The 23,594-nt window shown below is 42.9% G+C and overlaps 1 protein-coding gene across 2 annotated transcripts in view; it reads left to right on the forward strand.

The window, feature by feature from the left end:
- Window positions 1–1,220: 1,220 nt before the first annotated feature.
- GAB1 (GRB2 associated binding protein 1) overlaps window positions 1,221–23,594 on the forward strand; it is a 139,600-nt gene continuing 117,226 nt past the window's right edge. For both annotated transcript variants that reach the window (XM_065405352.1, XM_065405353.1), the window contains exon 1: window positions 1,221–1,292. In XM_065405352.1, the coding sequence (XP_065261424.1) occupies window positions 1,221–1,292 (72 nt within the window). The remainder of the gene's footprint in view (window positions 1,293–23,594) is intronic.

Raw genomic sequence — 23,594 nt, forward strand, 5'->3', positions numbered from 1 at the left:
CAATAAGAAAGTTTCTCACCCTCTCTAGTTTTTCTCTCGGGCCTCCTCCAACTTCACCTCCTTTTGCAGCTATGAATCCACCCCTGTAGTTCCCCTTACCAGGCTGCCCGTAAAGCGGACATAGGCTGTACCATCCTCCGAACTACAGATCCCAGGATCCCTCTCCCAAGGTCAACAACCTTCCTTCCCCCTCCCTGCCCTTGTTGTTGGAAAAGGCTCTGGCTGAGTTTCAGAGAAAGTCTCAGCTCCTCCACTGTGAACGGGGAGGGCGAGGCGGGCCGCAGGGGCCATCGGTGGGGAGGAAGGGAAAAGGGTAAGGGGTGGGGAAACTGTGTTCAACTGACAGCAGCAAAGGCCGATGGTGACGGTAGAAGACAGGGCTGGAGAGGCAGGACACTTGAATACCAGGGCAGATCCCTCCCCCCGGGCTAAGAGGGAGGGACCCCTCCTCCTATCTGTGCCCAGTAGTCGCTGGGGTTCCCCCTCCCCTTCAAATCTCTGCGGTTGCTCGGTCGAACTCTGCTGGGAGCAAGATTCCAACCCTCCCGCCCCTCTCAAGTCCCAGCGCTGCCGGGGTGGAACTTTGCCGGGCTCCACGTTCCAGCCCAGCCGGGAGGGAGAAGCCAGGCACACAAGCGCTGCCCGGCCGATTCCCGCCCCCTCCCAGCACAGCAGCAGCTGGGGAGGAGGAAGGAGCCGCGCTAGGCAGCGGCGCTGAGATTTGCCAGGCAGGCAGCAGAGGGAGAGCAGCAAGGGAAGCCCCCGTGGTCCGTCCTCGCGCGGAAGCTGCAGACAGTCCTTGCCGCGCGAGGTGGCTCTTGCGGCAGCCCGCAGGAGCGAGCCTGGCAGCGCTGCGGCGGGGTTGTTCCCCGGGACACGGGTGTTGAAGTTGCGGTGGCTCAGGCGGGGCGGCGGCCGCTGCTCCTCTGCTTGCTGTTTGTGTGACTCGGTGGCCGGAGGGGGAGAGCCGCCCCCTCCGTCCCGCTTCCCACTCCGCTGCCTCCGCTCCCCCGGCTCGGGCTGTTTGTGTGAGAGACCCCCCCCCACCCCTCTTTCGTTCCCTCCCTCCGGCCGCCTCCTCCCCTTTCCCCAGAGGCGGAGGAGGCCGGAGCGGGCGCGGTGCGGCTGCTGCTGTGTCTCTGGGGCTCTCGGCCCGGCCCAGCCCGGCCGCGCCGCTGCTACGGACAGAGGAATCCCCCCAGCGGGAAGGCGGTGCAGCCATGAGCGGCGGGGAGGTGGTTTGCTCGGGCTGGCTCCGAAAGTCCCCGCCGGAGAAGAAGTTGAAGCGATACGTGAGTGCATTCACCGTACGGCTTATCCCCTGGGCGGGCCGGCGTCCCTCCCCCTCCTCGCTCTCCAGTCCCGGCTGCCTTCGCCCCTCTCTGCCTGGTTCTCCTTCCTCCCCGCCCCGCACCTTTCCCCGCTGCGCTCGCTCCTTCGCTGCCCTCCTCCCTCTGGCTTTGCTCTCTTGTAGCATGGTGGAGTTACTGTTTTGACAACAGAGACTGGCACCGCACAGCCTCTTTGGCTTTCACACCACCTTTTCTTTCTTTCTTTCTTTTTTTTTACTGCCAAGTACGCAGTTCAGTTTGATGTCAGTTAGGAAAGGACCCTGAGCGGCCAGATCTTTTATCTGGGTTTTATTGCCTTGCTAAGGGAGCGTGGGACGGAGTTGTTCCCTTTAGAGCCTCTCTTAAGTTATGTCTTTTAAATGTAAACACTGGCCAGTCTTTTCCTACAGCCACTGTACAGCTCACTCAGTGGGGCTGGAGGAAGATAAAACCCTAGTTCATCGGTTGATATTACAAATAGAAAGTTGTTCTTTACGGGGCAATTGTAAGTTTGTGCAACAGTGATCTTTCCTACAGGTATCTGAGAAGCACTTTTCCTTTCCTCCTGAGTACAGTTCACATGAGGGAACCTTTTCACCTTCAGAACTCCTGGCTTACAAATTGAAAAGAAAAGAAAAACGTTTCTTTTTTATAGAATTCTGCTGTTGCTCATAAGTAAATATTCTAACAGACTATAGCAGAAATGACATTTAAGTTGCATGAAAATGGTGCTTGTTTCTGAGAGGGCGAATTTCTTGACACAGGACCAGCAATGCTGTCGTAGCTCTATAGACTTTCGGAGACGCTGTCAAGTCACGTAGGAGGGATGGATGGTGCCAGAAGTGATCTTTCTTGAGGTCCTTCCATGGCACCAAAGTGGCTTGCATGGTATCTGTATAATTGGTATAAGATGCTATTTCTTCACTTAGCCATTTTTAGGTTTCATTTAAATAGAAAATGGACTTTGAAGGTGCCACTTTTATTGAAGCAAACAAACTACTTGAGAATCAGCAAACACAGCTTGTCATGTCACAATATTTCTTTTATTTATTGATGTCTTCATGACCACTTTCCAAAGAGGAAAGAGAGAAGTGAACTTTAGTTGCTGTCATTGAGTTTTTAAATTACAAAGAGTTTGTTAAACAAGACTTTCCTGTGTTTTAAAATAAAAGCTATTTCAGGCCCCAGTCCTGCCCTATTGGAGTGAATGGCAAAAATCCCTTTGACTATAGTATTGCAGGATCAGACTTTCAGTGAGAATATTGTGGTGGTGTATAAAACCTTTATATCCTTCCTACAGAATTGGGCACAAGGTCTATACAGGTATTCATTTTTTTTGAATGTGTGCATATTTGTATGTACTGTTAGGGCACTGGTAAAAGTATAGTATCATAATTAGTACAGTGGCAGTGATTGAGGCATCAAGTGATCTAATCTTTTAAGTTTGACTAGTTTTCTGCATGAAAAGTAAAATCGCACACCATTATGCTGTCTCTTGATGGAAGAGGTTATTAACAGTTAAGAGCTTGATACAATAAATCATAGATAACCCTACTTGAGAGGTTGTACTTTTCCATATTATTGAGGTTTTTTTGAATGAACTAGTGGCTGCACTGCTAAATTAAAATAATGCACATTGCATTAGAAGAAAACTCCAGTGAATAATAAATACTTATTTAGCTGTCTAAGGTATTATAACTGTATAAGCATACATACATTTCAGACTCTCCAGTCAGTGGGACTGTTGTCCTTCTCGGGGATCTGCCATCTTAATCCTACTGTCCAACAGAAACTCTGTTTGATGATCTAAAATAGGCTCGAAACAGTTTCCATTGGCATTAAAAAAACATAAATCTCACTTTGAGTTGATGTAAGTTACATATTATTGTAAAAAATGCTGGTTGATTTAACTGTTTAAAAATTAAGTTAATGAAAAGATCACTTGAGATATTTTTAATGATTAGTCTCTTCTTTATAATTCAATATAGCAATAGGATAATATGTTACACAATAGTGTTCCTTTAACTGATCCGTCCTGAAAAGTAGTCATCCCTGTGTTTTCAGTTAATATCACTTAAAAATGAAAGATCTGCTTTTTGAGGCTGTACAGAATGAAGATGGCATGTAGGGGGTAAGGGCAAGCTTTCAGTAACTTTACTGTAGCTCAGTTGGTACCACTCTTGTCTGGACTGTAGGACAGAAAGCCATAAGTTTAAATCCTACAACCATATTCTCTGACATGACAGCAACAGAAGAGGAGGTACTGTCTAGGGGATAGGTTAAAATAAGGTTCCTTCTGCTTGTCTCTGGTGCCTGGTGAATTGTAGATAAAAGATTCTCAAGTCCATGTTTGTAACCTTGATATCATGATCAATGTTCTTTGTCCAAATAAAAAGGCTGTTAGGTCCAACTTTGTGAATTTCTACGAAGTGCTCTATGACTGACGCAGATTTGTCTATCCTAACAATAACTACATCTTTGTGAAGCAGTATAAAAAAAAGTTATATAAAGCTGCATTTTGTGTTGGTGACATTTCAGAAGGCTCCCTCAGAAGGAAGAGAGAGGAATAAATGTTCACTGGAAAAGTAGGTTTTTGCAACACATACTTTTCACATGTATATGGAACACTGTAACTTCATGCCTTGTTAGTTAATGCACACAAGTGTTGGGGCAAATCCAAGAGTCCATCTGGGAAGGGAGATAGGAAGTCTGAAACTGCAGATGTTAAATCTGGTTTTAGTGCTAAGCTTTAGGGAGGGTGAAAGAACACTTTGAAGCTAGTGCACAGACATATGATTCATGGGGTTTTTCAGGTTTTTTTTTTTTTTTTTTTTTTAAACAGTCTGACATAGTACTAAAGACAACTTCCAAGCATTTGAAGTCCTAACAAGAAGTAACTGTTTTAGGAATGGAAAATCAGTTTCTTGGATGCAGGTGTCTTTCCCCATAAAAAAGCAGAAATGTTTTTATTGTTAGTTCACGTCTTTGCTAGGAAATGAAACTCCTTACTTATAGCTATTGTCATCAGCAGTGGGTTCACTTGAACTGGCATTGGAAATAGTCTAGTTGCTGGCATAGATGAGATAATCATTTTCAGCAGTATTGCAAAGAGCGTGATTGCTCATTCAGGCAGACCCACTGCTGACAGCAGTTGTCAACAGTGGGCCAGTTTCCTGATGTAGATGTGGCTTTAGAGGGATGCATTTCTCACCCCCTCTATTTACTTCTTTAACATGCATTAAGTCCTTTTTAGTCATCTGCTTAAGTTCTGCAAAATGGGGAGAGGGGCTAAACATATAGGAGGAAGCTAGTGTCAGAGAGAATGGGTCTAAATCCTGTTCAGTTTATGATCGTTGCTACTTGTATGAATAAGGTAAAGTAGGATTTGGTTCCTGATTGGGATGGAGGGAGGCTGAGCTCTGTTCCTTTTGTTCTCCTTTGTGCTGCTTTCTGTCCACTCTTAACTTTTATAAAATGAGGAAGGTAAGTCTTTTGAAACTACTTTTGTTCACTTCATTTTTCTCTTTCCCATTTCTTCTATTTTTAAAGCACACAAAGAACATTTTCCTCAACTCCATTTTTTTAAAGATTAAAAATTCAGCTTTCATCATTTTACTGCTGTACTGTGGTTTCGCTGCGGATTCTCTGTTCATGTGCCAGTTCACACATCAAGTGAGCCTGTGTATTGGTAGCAGTATAGAGGATTTTAAATATCCATATGTTGACAAGTTAGATGTAGGGGCGGAGAATTGCCAGTTTGGAGGGTGGAGTGGGGTGAGGGGAGGACCTTTTATGAGTACTGTGCAAGGGTTACTAAATTTTTCATTAGTTTAATGGCTAAAAGGACAGTTTCACTTCCGTCCATTGCTCCTAAATTTAGGGTTCACTGTGGCAACTCCTTAATTAAATCTGCTGAAAATCAGAAATCTTTGTGCTGCATTGCCTGATATTTACTTTTACATACCAGTGGGCCTCCAGTTGTAAATTACAGTGTTTGGTGCTTTACAGTATTTCAAATCCAATGTGGAATTGTTAGCTTAGATTTTTTTTATTGTGAGTTATTCTACATTTTGTATAAAAGTTACTGCTGTTTTAAAGTGAGACTTTATGCATCCCAGTTTGAGTAAAATGCTTGCTGTTCTGAAGTAGTTAAAATTTTGCCTATAAAACATAACTCAGGCAGTTTTGATCCAGACCAAATTTTGTATCTCAGTTCAATTTCTGATTTTAACATCTTGTAGTTTAGGCAGTTTGGATGAATGATTAAGCATTATCTTATATTCATGAATTACTTACTCCTGGGAGATTCTGTGCCCAAAAATTAAAAATTCTGCATACAATATTTATAATTCTGCAAAATTCTGCTTATTTTATTTGTCAATATAACACAATATAATCATACCATTTTCAATTATTTTGGTAATTTATTTCAAAATACCCGTCAGCAAGGATGTCTGTAACAATGCAAACAACAAAAAATATTCAGGTAATTTTTTGTTTTGACAAATAGATTCCTTACTAGGTATATTAAAACAGAACTTTGAGTAATTAATTTAAACTACAATACAGAAACATATTTTCCGCACCCCTCAGAAGCAGTTGAAAGGCTTGCGGGAGTCAAGGGTAATGGAGGAATGGAGGAGCTGAGGAAGAGGGAAGGAGCCTGGGAGAAAACCTGGAGGGTTGTTGGGTGTGGATGGAAGAAGTATGGAACAGGTTTTGCGGGTGGGGGTGGGAGAGAGGGGAGGGATTGTTAGAGAGTTGGAGAGTCTCCCCCATGCAGACCCTGGCTGACCCCAAGCCTTTCCCATTCAGTCAGGCACATCTTCCCCTGTTCCCATGTGTCCCTGAAGCCCCCTAGCCCCCCCCTCCCCATATGGCCCTGCTACACCCCTTCCATTCAGCCCTGGCTCAATGCTGTCACCCCACTAGCTCCTGAGCCAGCACCCCAGTCTGTCATCCCCCCCCCACTAGCCCTTCTAAACCACAGTCTGTGACCCCCCAGCAGCCCTGTGTGCCCCACTCTCTGTCCTAACCTGGCTCCACGGGCAGGGCACTGTGATGAATGCAGCCAGCTGCTGGCTGTTCTGGTGCCACAGTGGCCTCTGATGGGTGAACGGCAGAACTGCATCATTTCTCAGGCAGGATGTATTTTCTGCAGCGAAAAAATTCTGTGCCGGACATTAATTCTGCACATGCGCAGTGGCGCAGAATTCCCCCAGGAGTAATTACTAATGCTACTCTAAGATAATGTAAGTACTGATGCAGTAGAAATGGAATATCTTATTATTGGCTTATTCAGAAGTTCTTTAGATATTTGTGTGATCAGTACTAGTCTTCCATCTTAAGTAGTACTTTGATGGCTAAAGATTTGAGAGTTAAGAACACTTCTTCATCAGAAAAAAAGTTTTGGAAATACATATAAGAGTTGTGATAAGATATAAACCAAAGTGGCTGAAGAACTTTTTATTTTTGGAATGCATCTGTTAATTTCAAACCTATTCTGATGGTTGCTGCAGTGTAAATTGGGAGCAAATCCCCTGAAGTCAGTGGAGTTAAACCAGTGTAGAACTAGAGTAAGTGAGATCAGAGTAAGTTTGCAGCCCTTCATTTGCAAGTGATGTCCTAAATCAGTGTTCACATTATATTTATTAATCTTGAGGTAATCTAGTAACTCTTTGAGATGTTTTGATATTTTGGGTTTGATCCTGCCCCTCCTCCTCTAGGAGTTGCTGAACACCTTGCAGGATTGAGCCCCAGGATTGCAGTGTAACGTGGAAGTTAATTTGTCTCATTATGTAGTGTTTTATAATAAAAGGCATGTAATACAGCCTCGTAATAAGCACTTCCAATATAAGCCTACAAAATGTATGTATGTTCTGCTATAAAATACAGTTCCAGGCTGAAGTCAGTCCAGAATCTGTATCAACTATAAAAAGAAATATTTGGTTATTTGAATATATATGCGTAATATACAGGCATTAATATACATCTGTCTAGAAGATAACTGGCTCAGAAAGTTGATGCTTTTGTATTTTGTTTGCTGTTTATGCTTGCATAATTTGAAATTCTCTTTGGCAGTCCATTGGTACATTATCTCTTTGTGTATGTTTGTTCTGTGCACGATTATACCAACATATGCTTTGGGAAGTGGCTGCTATACAGTCTCTTCATATGAACCTCCATTCACATTTTTGGTACCTCTTATATGTTTAACGCTTGTAGATGACAAAGCTTCTTTAAGATTCTAGAGAACTGTATATGAGAACAGAGAAAAGGTAATAAATGAGATGAGCCCTTCCCAGAACCTTAAATTGTTAACCTCTGCCATATTCAGGCACAACTTGGTGAGTTAAACTAACAGTCAGCCCTAATTTGGAAAGTCTTATTTTACAATCTCACGTCAACCTTTTCTCAGTTGCCATTTGTGATTTAATACAGGTCATGCATTCTTTTGTCTTCAAATTCTTGTCTTTTTTCAGTGAATGTCACACACGTTCTTTTTGAATATAGTTTAGCAAACAATCTCATTTCCACATTCTAGCTATAGTCAAATACTTTCTATGTAAAAACTCCTATTCTAGCCCCAAGGCCTGTTCCTCCTCCTTCCCCTATCATATGCTCTGTAGAAAAGTCAGTGTGTTGCATTTTGATGTTTGTAAAAGAAAATATTAACTAGCTGAGTCCCAAACTCTGCAATTGAAAGCAAACTAAATGTAACAATTTCAAATATTTTCTTTGGGGATAAAACAGAATTGCATTGTTTTGTACACAAAATAAAGATACAGTGCTGTGTACTGTAGATACTTTGTGTCTTTCTGAGTTAGAAGAGTGGGATTGATGTCCAAAGTAAGCTAAAGAAGACCAACAAGCACATGCTGAGAGAGAAAAGCACTTACTACTAATTTTTCTCCATTGAAAAGTCTTTCAGTTTTTATGTAATATAATACACTGACATATACCGTTAGTCTTAATGTTTTATACCTTACTAGTATAAGGACCAGTTAGACAAAGATCTAATCAACTAGTAACGTAACTGACAAACTAAATTCATTCAAGCCAAGTTTAAACAGATTTTAGTACAGGGGTCGGCAACCTTTCAGAAGTGGTGCGCCGAGTCTTCATTTATTCACTCTAATTTAAGGTTTTGCGTGCCAGTAATACATTTTAACATTTTTAGAAGATCTTTTTCTATAAGTCTATAATGTATAACTAAACTATTGTCGTATGTAAAGTAAATAAGGTTTTAAAAATGTTTAAGAAGTTTCATTTAAAATTAAATTAAAATGCAGAGCCCCCCAGACCGGTGGTCAGGACCGGGGCAGTGTGAGTGCCACTGAAAATCAGCTCGCGTGCCGCAGGTTGCCTACCCCTGTTTTAGTATCTACATTAGAGGCTTGCACTGGTCAAATTAAATTGCTTTTAAAAATTTTGTTAAACTGCTGCAACTTCATGGTGAAATTCTGCTGCAATCAAATCAATGGGAGTTTTGCCATTGACTTCAGTGGACCGAGGACTTCACCCCATTGTATAGGTAAGTATTACCTTACTTAATGAATAAGATCGCGTGGATCTAAGAGACTCTCTGGATTCCAGGACTTGGAGGCTGCAAAACAACATCTATACCTCCCAGCACAGATTTCAGCCTATTCACACAAACAGAAGTCCTTGAACACTGAAGGAAACTTGAGTCACCTTGTGTGGCTCTAACCCAGGGGTGGGCAAACTACAGCCTATGGGCCAGATCCGGCCCCTCAGGGCTTTGGATCCGGCCCACGGGATTGCCCCCTGTGGCGCAGCGGGCCCCGCTCTCAGAAGTGGCTGGCACCACTTCCCTGTGGCCCCCGGGGAGGGGGCAGAGGGCTCCATCCGTTGAGGGGAACCGTGGCCAATGGGAGCTTCAGGGGAGGTATCTGGAGGCACGGCAAGGGCAGCGCACGCGGAGCCCTCCGCCTCCCTTCCCCCCCCCCCCCCCCCCGGGGCCGCAGCGCTTCCTGGCGTGGTGTGGGGCCAGGGCAGGCAGGCAGGGAGCCTGCTCTGGCCCCGATACGTGCCGCTGCCACCCCGGAGCCGCTTTAGGTAAGCAGTGCTGGGCCAGAGCCCGAACCTCGCCTGCATCCCGCCTCCCAACTCCCTGCCTGCACCCCTCGTGCACCCCAACCCCCTGCCCTGAGCCCCCTCCTGCAGTCCGCACCCCTCCTGCACCCCTGCCCTGAGCCCCCTCCTGTACCCCAACCCCCTTCCCTGCACCCCTCCTCTGCCCCAATCCCTTGCCCTGAGCCCCTTCCTGCACATCGCACCCCCTCCCATACCCCACACTCCCTCCCTCCCGCACACCAACCCCCTGCCCCGGCCCTGCATACAATTTCTCCACCCAGATGTGGCCCTTGGCCCAAAAAGTTTGCCCACCCCGCTCTAACCCCTATGTATCTAAGGTACTTACATAGCCTGAGTTACCATGGTATCTGAGCACCTTGCATTCATTAATGTGTTTATCTTCATATCACCCCTGTGAGGTATGAAAGTATTATTACCATTTTACAGAAAGACAAGTGAGGCAGAGAGACTAACTGACTTGTCCAAATTCAAGTAGAAAATCTGTGAAAAGCAGAAATTTTAACCTGGATCTCCAGAGTTCCAGGCTAGCATTCAAGCCACTGTACTGTCTTTCCATTTTGCCTCCTGCTCCCAGTGACTGATGAAAACTAGTGACCTTTGCTGACCGACATGGTCATTGCCTCTTTCAGTGTGGACAATCATCTAGGCACCATGAAACAAGCAGTGTCAAAATGATGGATGATAATTCACATCAAGGAACAGTTTTATCTTGGCAATTGCTGTCATGTATAACTTTCCTATTTTGGCAAGGTTTTTGAGGAGATGAAGAGACATCTCTGACTTCTTTCAATGTCCTAGACCACTCACAATTGAGTTTTAAACAGGATATGTCCTGGTGGATTATCTCCTTTTAGTGGAGAATTATTGATCCTCTTACTGCCAGGTCTGTTAACAAGATTTTGACACACTTGGATCACATGAGGTTACTGAGTCACCCAAGAATTACCAGCGGTGGATGGAATAGCATACTACTGGTACCAAAGTAGCAGCCATGTTAGTCTGTATCCGCAAAAAGAACAGGAGTACTTGTGGCACCTTAGAGACTAACAAATTTATTTGAGCATAAGCTTTCGTGGGCTACAGCCCACTTCATCAGTTGCAGTACTCCTGTTCTTTTTACTGGTACCAGTCTTTCGTCTGAGATGCTGAACAGCAGTTGTTCCTACATCTTGAATGTTCACTTACAAAGATCTTGTCTATGTTACAAATGCTTTCCTGGTATAGTTATACCAGCAGAGCCCTTTGGTGTAGACACAGCATATTCTGACAAAAAGAGGTTTTTTGTCAGCATAGTAACACTACTTCCCCTAACAACTTTAGTTATGCTGAGAGAAGCGCTTTTCTGTTGGCATAGCTGCATCTATGGGGGGAGGAGGTTTGCTGGCAAAGCTGTGCCCAGTAGGGGGTGAGGTTTTTTTCACTCTCTTGACTGACATCGCTATGCCAGCATAATTTAGACCTGGCCCTGGTCTCACAAGGCACAATCCTATCACCCATCCTAGTTAACATGTATGTTAAACCATTAGAGAAGATCACAAAATGCAACAGATTTAAATTCCAGTTATATGCATATGATGTCTAGTTCTGCATCCCTTTCATGTCAGATAGATAGAAAAAAGAACCCCATCACCTATATTTTCCAGGACAGGAGTGAGGGAAGCAGCTGGCTGAAATTAAATGCAAGTAAGATGGAAGTGATGTTGGTGGGAAGAGGAAAATGGCTTGGAGAACAGGATAAAACCATAACACTTCTTGTATTATATAGTCCTTGATTGTCAGTGAGCTGGAATCTTGTGTTCCTTTGAAATGACACCCAGATAGCATAAACAGCCAGTAATGCCATTTCCCATCTTTAGTTGACAAAGAGTCTTTTAGGGAAGGAAATTCCTAGGGGTATGAACTACCCTTTTTTGGCTTTCTTCTTTTGCATTCATCAGCCTACTGCTTAAAAAAAGGCCAGCAAATTGTTTACAATGCACTTTTAACAATTAAAAATTTATATCTTGAAGTGATTGCTGGATCACTTTCTGCTTTTTAGTTTTCTAGCTTCACTGTTGAATTTTAAAGTGTGTCTTTGTAATGACTATTGGGTCAGATGATCAGAGTCAAATGTAGTCTCTTTCTCAGCATAGACCCATAACACATTTCTCTCATTGTTTTTGCTTTGAAAAAAAGCCTGTGGTAGAGATTAAAGGGACACTGTCAACTTGACTTTTTTTTTTTTTTTTTTTAAATGACTAGATTTCAAGTAATTTCAGTACTACAGCTGTCCCTGGGTGTCTCTCTTGAGAGCATGTTTTTGTTTTACAGTCAGGCATTTAGCAGGGGAAACAGTGAAGCAGTAGATACAGAGTGTGGAAAATGTAGAGAGCAAACAAACTAAAAAACAGAGGAAAATATTTTTCTTTACTCTTTCCTTCATAGTAGTCTTGCATGTTTTGACAACGGTAGGTTTAAAAAGATAGTCACATGATTTTCTTATTTTAAACTAACAGTGTCCCTTTAAAGTCAGTCTGTTGTAATGAATAGTCATCTAATTATCAAGAGAAGCACTTTAACCTGTACCAATCTGCAGCAAGGCATTTCTTCAAAATGCACCTTTCATTGCTCTGAATTCCAGCTGTATGCGCAATGCTTTGTGAGGAGTGAATTACTGTGTGTGTACGTACAGTTGATTTGGTAGTTTGATTGTGACCTTACAAAGGAAATCCAGCTCCTAAAGCTTATAAACTAGTATATTTAAACCAGCATTTTCTTTTGATTATCATGTTACTTTAGAAAAAAATCATCATCTTGGAATCCAGCAAGAGTACAAACAGTGTTGTCTCAGGAGGATGCTGATTCATCCTTAATTGCTAATTCTGATCCTTTCTTAATTCTTTTTTATTCTTGGCTGGATTATTGCAATTTATTTTCTCCCAAATTCTCTGGATTATTTACTTCTTATAAATTACAGTTTAATCCAAGCTCTGCAGATAATGCATGGTCAGTGTTTCTCAACATGGTATACCAGTGTTACAATCTTTCGTACTAGCTTTCAGTGAAAGAGCAGATTAATTTTGAATATACACCTCTACCTCGATATAATGCTATCCTCGGGAGCCAAAAAATCTTACCGCGTTGTAGGTGAAACCGTGTTTATATTGAACTTGCTCTGATCCACCGGAGTGCGCAGCCCCGCCCCGCCGGAGCACTGCTTTACCACGTTATATCAGAATTCGTGTTATATCCGGTCACGTTTTATCGGCGTAGAGGTGTACTCTGATTTTAACACCTATTTTTGCCCTTGCATCTGGCTGCTGACTGTAGTTCTGTGCTCTTTTTGGTTAGCTTTTGAAGGTTTTTGGAGTACCCCTGAATACTTTCAATTTTAGCATAATCTCACTTTATGTACCATGACTGAAAACATTTTCTCAACATGATCCAGCAGTGAGACATTAATGGGTAAATTTTCAACAGAATCCATGGGATTGAATTAACAGGTAAATCCTCTAATTCTCCGGTTTTGAAAACCTATTAAGTGAGTTCTTAAAAATTATTGTGGATGTTCGAATACAAAGGGATACATCCAATTGCATCTTTATACCTTAGCTACAGTTACTAAACCAACAACTCAACAGTTGTCATATTTTTCTTTCATTTTAGCACCTCAGGTTTTTCCAGGGTACTTAGTTAATTTGGAGCAATTAAAACCTGGTGGTCAGTACACATGGAACTAATGGAATAATCATATGCCCTTCTAAAATCTGCCACTTATGGCCAATGTGACTTGTGCATTTTAAAAAAATGCGTATACATCGTAATGTGGCTATGTAAAGGGCAGTAGAAGAATGGTTGACAAAACAGGGAAAGTGGTGGTGCTCCTGGTAAATGGCATGATGGGAGGGTGTACTGCTCTTCCACTTCTGGAAATCTGGGTTCAATGCCCATCTTTGGTCTTAAGTGAAAATGTTTTTGGAAGTCTTATCCTGAAAAGACTCACTTGTTGACAGAATGGGCAGAGGGAGTGTTAATTGACCATATCTGTTCCGCACTCTCCTCTGATAGCCCTTTTGTAAAGTCTATGGGGTGTCTACACTGCAATTAACCCCTCCCTTTCCCCCCCCCCCCATGGCTGTCCCGTGCCAGCTGCCTCAGGGTCATGGAGTTTGGGCTAATGGGTTGTTGAAGTGTGCTGTAGATGCTCAGGCTGGAGCCCAAGCTCTGGGCCCCTGCCACTTCACAGGTTCTAGAGTCCAGGCTGAAGCCTAAGCCCGAACATCTACAATGCAATTACACAGCCCCTTAACCTGAGTCCGTATCAGCTGGCACAGGCCAGCTGCAGACTTTTAATTGCAGTGTAGACGTAACCTAAAGCTTTGTCTTCGCTGCTTTAAAAAGAAAGGTGGTGGTGGTTTGTTTTTGTTCTTTATTTTTAAACTGAGAGTTAACAAACACGTTGGATATCATGCTGCAAAAACATAATAGAGATAAGGCACTGTAGTCCTGCTATGAGATCAGCTCTGGACAGGTATAGTTCTGACCTCGCCTAGCTACCTCATGGTAGAAGCTGCAGGTGCCTTCTCTTTACTAGGATTTTATAGTGTGATAAGTATCATGTGTTGTTTAGCTTGCTGTAAAAAAACCCCCAAACAAGCAACCCACCTTTACAGTAGTGAAGACTGTCACAAACTAAAGCTGGTTTCCCATGCATCTCCAAACGTAACTCTTTGGGGCAGAGCAATGGTGGAATTGTCTCCTCATCTAGTGGAATGCAGTGAATCTCAGTGATGTAATAAGGTGTGTTCTGCGCCAGTAGACAGGCTTGGTGCTACGGGGGGGGGGGGAGGTGACATTCCCCCCCCCAAACGATCTTCAGGGTGCCCCAAATTATTGTCAGGCCAAAATATGTACAAAGTTATCCAGTGTTTTACACTTATGAGCCTACTTGACTTTACTACCATGGGTGGGCACATTGATTTCAGAGATTACTTATGGAATAAAGTTAAGTGCACAGGTAAGTGTTTGCAGGACCAGGTCATGTGCTCATCGAAGATTTCTAAGCCATGTCCAGAGCAGACCAATGGAACAGCAGCAGATTGGAGAGTTTTATCTTTTATATAAATTATAAATAGCAGGAAAATACTAACATTGTAGTCAAAATTTACTTTTTTTACTCTTAAAATCTTTGATTTTCCAGACTTCTAAATAGTTCCTGGAAGTTTGTTTATTTTTAAATAGCGACATTCAGAGGTTCCAAAATACCAACTTACCCCCAAATAGTGGGACCCTAGAACTGGCCCGGCCAGCTGAGGTGCAACTAATTCCACAAATTTGAAATTTTTTCTATAGCAAAACAATTTCAAGTTTTCCATGGTTGTAAAGGTCTGACATCTGTACTTGTGTAGTGTCAAAAAGATTTTTGTTAAAAATTAGTCTCATGTAGCTGTCAGTAGGTTCTTATTGCTGATGATAAGAATTCATGTGTGTTGTTCTGGGGAATGAGATAAGAATGCAGGAAGTTATTCAAATACAATAGCCAACTTCCATCCACAAACAAACTTTTTGTAGCTTGTGACTCTGTGTTGATGTTATATTTGGGTTAGTTATTAAATGAGCAATTAGCAGATACACCTTAATGTAGATTTTTAACTTTCAGATTTGTAATGTGTGCATTAACTATAAAAAGTGTTAAATTGAAAACAGTAAGCTTCACATTACCCTTTGCCCTTTATGTATCTGCTGAAAGAATTCACTGAGCCACTAACTGCACAGGACAAACGTTGGCATTTACATTTAATCCATAATTCTTTTATGGTTTTACAACATTTGTGTCTTCACATAGATTTTTCTCAAGTAGGACAGCAGCATTTTCTAAGTAGCTTAAATGATCTTGGAACAGCTAGTTCTAGAGCAGTGCTTCTCAAAGTCAGGCTGCTGCTTGTTCAGGGAAAGCCCCTGGCGGTCCGGGCCGGTTTGTTTACCTGCTGCGTCCGCAGGTTCGGCCGATCGCGGCTCCCACTGGCTGCGGTTCGCCGCTCCAGGCCAACGGGGACTGTGGGAAGTGGCGCGGGCCAAGGGATGTGCTGGCTGCCCTTCCCGCAGCCCCCATTGGCCTGGAGCGGCCAACTGCGGCCAGTGGGAGCCGCGATCGGCCGAACCTGCGGACGCGGCAGGTAAATGAACCAGCCCGGACTGCCAGGGGCTTTCCCTGAACAAGCGGCGGACCAGCTTTGAGAAGCACTGTTCTAGAGCATACAAGAGAAGGCTATTCTCAACTTAGCCCTAAGTAACATTCAGGAGGTGATTTACAGCTGTGGTCAAAAAAGCAGACAAACTGCCAGGGAGGTATAAGGAATGGGATTGAGAATAATATGGAAAATATTATATATACACAGAGACCAGTAGTTCGCCTTCCTTCAAAATACTGTGTTCAGTTCTGTCCACCCCATCTCAAAAAGGATATTGTAGAATTAGATGGGGTACAGAGAAGAATGTTGATAACGATCAAGGTAATGGAAAAACTCTCATAGTAAGAGTGATTGAAAAGATTGGGATTGCTTACTTTAGAAAGGAAACAAATAAGAGGGAACATGATAAAAGTATGTAAAATAATTAATGGTAATGAGAAGGTGGATTGGGAACTTCTATTCTCCCTGTCTTATAGTAAAAGAAAAGGAGACAGTGAAATTGAAAGGCATATTGAAAACTGATAAAATAATTGCCTTTTCAGACACCACATAATTAGATTGTGGAACTCATTCCCACAAGATGTCATTAAGATAATAATCTAGCAGGATTTAAAGAGATGGTTGACATATGTAGATTTAAAAAAAAATCTAGAGATATAATAAATACTTAAAAATATTATGTATTTAAAATCTCATGCTTAAGCCAATCTCTTTGGGCCCGGATTGTCCCACATCTGCCTATCCCCTTTCTTCCAAAGCAATCCATTCCTAAAATGGGAATTAACATTTTAAGCTGAGAAATACTCCTAGGTTTCAAAGTTTAGTGGAGCACTTGGAAAATGTATCATGAAGTTATTAATTTGAAACACAATTTTCTTAAAGCAATAAACTCATTTATTTGTGTCTAAGGACTCTTACATATACTAACAAATTGTTGTAGACTATTTCTGAACAATTATTTCTAGTTCAGATTGTTTTCACAGTACCATGATAAATTTGGCAATCTATTGATTAGTTACTCAAAGTGAAATAATGTCCTTAAAGTACAAAGTCATGGTAATGTCATGTTCTTAGTTATGATACAGTGAATATGCATTTCTCTTTGTACAGAAATGAAACTAAATAGCAAACTTGGCAGTGCTGGGAAAATAATGTTGGCAGTTCTTCATTATCAGATGACTATCAGCAGTCAGTAATGGCTGCTCTGTGATGCCTAAGAGTTATAAGAATTGTGCTTGAATCAGCAAATGCCTCTCTGTAACAATTGTTGTGTGCAGTGTTGTTGTAGCCATGTTGGACCCAGGAATTTAGAGAGACAAGGTGAGGTAATAGCTTTCATTGGACCAACTTCTGCTGATGAGACAAGTTTTCGAGTTTACACGGAGCTCTTCTTCAGGTCACTTGAAGAGCACTCTTGTGTAATTGTCTCTCTCACCAACAGAAGTTGATCCAGTAAAAGATATTACCTCACTCACCTTGTCTCTCTCTCTTCTACAAGTGAGGTGAGCCTAAAGAATCCTTAATGTTTGTGTAAATAAGAGATTATATAATGTTGAATAGTCTTATGTGCTAATAATGATGTTAAAGTACAGTCATATCTGGCCTTGACACACAAGGCCTCTGTTTTGCCTGTTCAATTTCAGAATTTTACATTCTTGCATTTGCTTAAAAAATCAAATCAAATCAGTAATACTGTATTTAACCAGGCCTTGAAAAATTTACCGGATGCCTGCTGGACAGAGACAGAGAAAATACTTTGTGGTGGGGGAAGGGAAAGGTGAAAAGCCTTGCTGCTTTCAGCATCTGCTTGGAAGATGGATGGTGATGTGATTCCTATTAGGATGCTGTTCCTGGACTGTGCTCGTGGGCTATATCTTTTGTATCCATCTCTATCTAGCAGGTGTCTCACAAAGTTGAAGCATATTCCAGCAGTTAGGGAAGAGGGATGGAAAAGAAGATAAACTTTCTCTTTCCATCCACCCATTTTCCATTCCAGAGCTTCCTAACTCTTGAGCAGATTAGTCTCTGTTACATTACCCCTCCCATAGGTGCTGATGCGGTGTGTGAGAGTCTCTGTTATACTTCTCAACTAGCCTCTTTGTGTGTTGGGGGCGGACGGGAGAAGGCATAGGGCATACCTGTGAATCTCCCCTTAAGTTAGCCTCAGTGACTGCTGCTGGGCTTTGGGAAAGACCAGCACTGTGAAATTGACAAGATTTTTGTCCATTTCATACTGAGTTCTGAGTTAAAGCTGTGAACCTGATCAGTTTAACTGCTTGGCAGTCCACTTTATTAGTAATGTTTCAGCACTTCTCTTCAAAATAAAAATAGTGATATCAGTAATATAAATAGAATAGCTGATGGGCACCTTTTTAATAATGATATAAATCAAAAGGTATGATAACAAATACAGTTGTTGCTCCTTTCCCTTTAGATTGCTTCTCACATGTTCTTTCAGGCTGTGATGGTATTTGCTAGCTGTTGTAGAAAAACTTGGCATAATGTGACAAGTTGAGTATAGTGGAAGCTGTCACTGACTTCCTGTGCTTTCTGTAACTTCTTTCTCTCCTCTCCTTTCCTAACCACCAAAACATAGATTTCCTATTTGAAAACACCTCCATGATGATGAAAATGATCAGATCTCCAAAACCATTGTTGTAAGTATTGTAATTTCAGGGGTTGGTGCTCTAAGTAGACATTAGCAAGCTACCTCAGGTTCCAGACGATTTGGGGGAGGGAAGAAGCATGGGCTGGTGGAAGAGAAGATCATCTTTTGGATACTTTGAATTCAAAATTTTGTTTAGCTGTTGGAAGGGGAGCGTGAGTAGGGTAGAGGACTCCACTCCTTGAAAATTAGATGTAACCCTTCAACAAAACTAGAAGATAGGAAAGACAATGATCCATTTCTCCATCAGTGGGACTGATGCTGCCAGATATTCGCTCCTCAGTGCTGCAGAGGAAAGTGCCTTGCTACATACTGTGGGGACGGGGGCATAGGGAGGAGAAATTCCTTAGAGACAGTTCATTTGATGATCAGTTCAGCCTTGTGCATGTGTGAGAGAAAATAACCATGGTGAACTATCTAATCCCACTTATGTCTTCTCCTTTAATTTTAAACATTTTGTGTTCATTTTCTTACCTTGGGTTGGGTGATTTAGCTCTTCCTGCCACTTCCTAACATCTGAATCAGAGATAGATCTTCCTGTCTATGATAAACCAGTGCTGCCGCTTTTCTCCAGGTTTAACTTTTCCTCTTCCTCATAATTTGGGGCTGTAGTTATTATAGGAGACAGATGAAAATATATTTTTAAGGAGTTAGTTTGTACACATGTAAAATACCTTCTCACTTGTAAGTGGGGACATTCAGCACACGCATCTGTGGCCAGTTCAGCTTTTTGCCTTTTTTTGGTCTTTAAATTGACATAACTGTTCATTGATCAGGATATTCAGGTGAATGACCAATGGACACAAGGAACAGATTTTAAGTGGCAGGCACAATTTTAAATTAATGGAGGGGAGGATTGCTATCCACCCACCACTACTTTGGCATACCAGACATTTAACTGGGTCCAGTACAAGTCTCCTACCATATAATCAATAATAACTCTCACTAGGACTTGGCTCACTTCTGAATAGTCTCTCCCCCCTCACCCCTCGCCCTTCCCCCCCCCCCCCCCGGGGTGGTGGTGGGAGAGAAATAGAGGATACCAAGGGGAACCTCAGTCCATACAAAGTTCATGTTGCCCAGTCATTTTAGTGACTCTGAAAAAGATTTGGGGACCATGGTGGATAATCAGCTGAACATGAGCTCCCAGTTCAATACTGTGGCCAACGGTGCTAATGTGATCCTTGGATGCATAAACAGGGGAATCTCAAGTAGTAGAGGCTATTTTACCTCTGTATTTGGCACTGGTGTGACTGCTGCTGGAATCCTGCATCCAGTTCTGGTGCTCACAATTAAAGAAGGATGTTGATAAATTGGAGTGGGTCAGAGAAGAGCCAAGTACCGCCACGAGGAACAAATATTTGATAATGGGTTCTTCAGTCTAGCAGAGAAAGGCATAACATGATCCACTGGCTAGAAGTTGAAGCTAGACGTATTCAGACTGGAAATAAAGTGTACATTTTTAATGGTAAGAGTAAATAGCCATTGGAATAACTTACCAATATTGAAGTGGATTTTTCTCATTTTAAATTCAATTCAAATTTTTAGATTTGATTTTTAAATCAAGATTTTATGTTTTTCTAACAGATCTGCTCTAGGAGTTATTTTGGGGGAGTTCTCTGGCCTGTGTTATACAGGAGGTCAGATTAGATGATCACAATGCTCTCTTCTGGCCTTGGAATCTATGAATCCTATAGGCACAAGGTCCACTAGTGAAATCTCAGGGCTCATTTACCTCTGAGAGCTGGCTGTTTTGTCTTTTATCTGCACTGGACATCAGCCACAAGTTAAAACAAGCTGAACGGACTTACTTTTTCTTATATTAAACTTTCAAGTCATATCACTTTCAACCCACCTGGGCCTCTGTTAAATGCTGAGGAAGGCAAGAAAGCCTCAGCCAATTTGGCCCAATGGGAAAAATTCCTTCCTGATCCCAAAACAGACCATCAATCAGACTTGAAGCATTCTGAAAAATACAGCTCCTACACTACAGCTAAGTGGAGATAGGATGTGGCAGCTAAAGGAGCAAGACCAGTGCTTAATTTGTAATGAAAGAGGTGCTGGGGCTCAGGCAATTATTTTACATTCATAACTAATGCAGCAAGCCCAGCAGAGCTGGGCCTATGAACTGGCAAGCTCTGCCACAAATTAAGCCCTGGGCAAGAGACCCTTGAAAAACCTGAGCAGGGCTGAAATAGAATGGGGATGGGGAGGGCATGAGAGCCAGTCAGCCTGGCTTGTTCTTCCAGCTCAACAAATGGGAGGTGTAGGACCCCAGGAGAAGGAGAGCCTGGCTTCTATCTGTCAAGCATGTGTTCTCACCTCCTGCTTTTCTTCCGGGCATTGTGTGTCTATCCTTGTCTGTTTGATCAACAGCCCTCCCACCCCATTGAGATGAAGTTGGGGGAAGGGGGAACATTTCAGATTCATTCAGGACACATGAGTGTGTCAGATGAGGGGGGTGGGGAGAGAACCTAATACTAAGCTCTCGTGCAGCTGCTTGCTATTAAAGAGAATGATCTCTGTTCTGAACTTCTCAAAAGTTAGTGTCTCTTGATGCATTGTTTGCTCTCACATTCATCACTTGGGAAAGCTGTTTGGTTTAGACCTTGAGGGGACATTTTAGCTCCTTTATGGCTGCACCACTCAAACTGAAACATTAGAATGGAATTACTGTATATCATTGGCTTAAAATCAGTTGTGGGAAGAATGGTGGAAGAGGCAGAGAAAAGGCTTATGCTAGGTTTGACAATTGGGTAACGAGCCAAGGAATGAACACATCTCCCATTTTGATTTCCTCATAAATGAGTATGCTTCCACAGGTGTAAAAAAGCTTTTGCTATGTCCTTCTTTCCCACCTGATAAATGTCATGAGACATTGAGGGAAATCCTTGGAAGAGGAAAGTCTGGCAGAAGATTTGAGCCCATATAGCCTTTTTGGAAATATCACATAAAGTGGCTAGAGCTCAGTATCCTTTTCTGTCTCTTGTTCCCTCCCTTGTGTCTAAGGCTTTGTCTTCACTACCCGCCGATCCGGCGGGTAGCAATCGGTTTATCGGGGATCGACTTACCGCGTCTAGTGAAGACGCGGTAAAATCGATCCCTGATCACTCTGCCGTCGACTCCGGAAATCCACCTCGGCAGGAGGCGGCAGCGGAGTCGGCGGCAGCGGTCGACTTTCCCGCGTCCTCATCGCTAGGTAAGCCGACCTAAAATACGCAACTTCAGCTACGGTATTCACGTAGCTGAAGTTGCGTATCTTAGGTCGGACCCCCGCTGCAGTGTAGACCTAGCCTAAGCGCTCCACTCCCTTTCTGGAAGGAGAGGGTCCTACTTTATATGCTTGGGAGGACCAGGTTTTCTTGTTTTCACAAGGAGAATGTAACATTCACTCAGGTTACCCAGTTGAATAATGAACAACATTGGGAGAACGCTCAAAAATCTAAACCCACAACATGGTTAACCATTTTGGGAGTTGGGTAAGTTGGTGCCCTGCACAGCTGCGTGCTGCTCCAGCTCTTCCCCATGGCCCCCACCTCTTCCTGCCCCTGCCCAGCCTCGCTCCCACTCCACTAGCTCTGCAGCAGCCAGCATGGCTGGGTCTGCATTCCCGGCGGCGGGAAGTGCCGGGAATGGGGCCGGCCAGCCCCCCACGGTGGGGGAGGGGGGGCTGCATAAGTCCCCAGAATAGCTAGGGATGGCCCTGAGTGCGACACAAGGAATTGCTGTGTTTTGTAGATATTAACTCATTTTAAATGATAGTGATTTGGTTTTTGATAAACAGAGCTATAAGTGGGAACTAAGTCCTGAAGCAAACTATGTGGAAATGGCTTTACCCATATAGATTTTATCCTTTTAGTTACGATATAAGAGGAGTTGTAGGTTAAAATAAGTACCCCCTTAAAGAATCTATACATTTCTTAAGTGTCTTTTTAAAATTGCATGTTGAGATTTTTGCTGAATCTCAAGTAAAAAATGTGTAGGTTGAGTCCAGTAATTATAACAGTATTACTGTAATGTGCCTTTTAGGGCTCTTTCAACTTCAGTTTCTAGTACTGAGACCTCCTAACTACAATAAAGATAGCATTGGAAGTCAGATTTCATTACATTTTGTTTAGTCAATTTTTTTTCATGCTATCTTAGGATAATGTCACAGTGTTTCATTATAATAGTAAATCAGTTCTAGTCAATCAATATCACATTAGCATGTAAACTTAATTTTCCATTTTAAGTTGAAGTTATTAAATTATAGCAAACTTGCATTGAATTTCAGTAATTACATTATATGTGATCTACTAAGATAAATGACAGTCTTGCCCTTTTTGGAAGGGTTGTTTTTCTTTTTTCTTTTTTCTTTTTGAAGTATAAACAATATTAAAATGGAGGGTCTGTGATACAGCACTTCAGCTAAACAGTGTCTCCGTGAGCGCCCTGTCACATCCTTGTAAGACTCCTGTTTCATGCACTAAATTTTGGCTTCCTGGCCAATAAAACCACAGGCACGGCTTTATAAATCTCTTGAAAATACATTGAGCACTAAGAAAAACAGCCTTGCTAAACTTTATACAAAACTTGTAGCTAGTGGGTACAGCTCAGGAAGACTGTCGAGATGGTGGAGTCATGTAGTGTGCAAAAGACAAGATCCAGCCACCATAATTATGCAATATATTACGTTATTTAATGCAGTATATTACATTAAATGTGACTACAGTGTCTTTGCAACTAACTGAAAATGTAGGCAGATTTCAAAATCAACCAGAGCTGTGGGAAGGAAGAACGGTATCAGCCTCTGAATTGGCTCAAACAATAAAAGACACCCGTTCACATCTTTTGGGGGAAGCAGTCAATTACACCTCTACCCCGATATAACGTGACCCAATATAACACGGGTTCGCATATAGCGCGGTAACCCTGGGCTCCGGCAGCGGGGCTCGGGCGGCGCTTTAAAGGGCCCGGGGCTCCCCGCAGCAGCTGGAGCCCCAGGCCCTTTAAATCCTGCTGGAGCCCTGCCGCCGCTACCCTGGGGCTGCGGCAGTGGGGCTCGGCCGGCGATTTAAAGGGCCCGGGGCTCCGGCTGCTGCGGGGAGCCCCGGGCCCTTTAAATCACCGTCGGACCCTGCCGCCGCTACCCCGGGGCTCCGGCAGCAGGGCTTGGGTGGCGATTTAAAGGGCCCGGGGCTCCCCGCAGCCAGAGCCCCGGGCTCTTTAAATCACCGCTGGAGCCCTGCCGCCGCTACCCCGATATAACGGGGTTTCACCTATAACACGGTAGAGATTTTTGGCTCCTGAGGACTGCGTTATATCGGGGAT

This window comes from Emys orbicularis, chromosome 5 (assembly GCF_028017835.1).
Source record: "Emys orbicularis isolate rEmyOrb1 chromosome 5, rEmyOrb1.hap1, whole genome shotgun sequence".
Taxonomy (NCBI): domain Eukaryota; kingdom Metazoa; phylum Chordata; order Testudines; family Emydidae; genus Emys; species Emys orbicularis.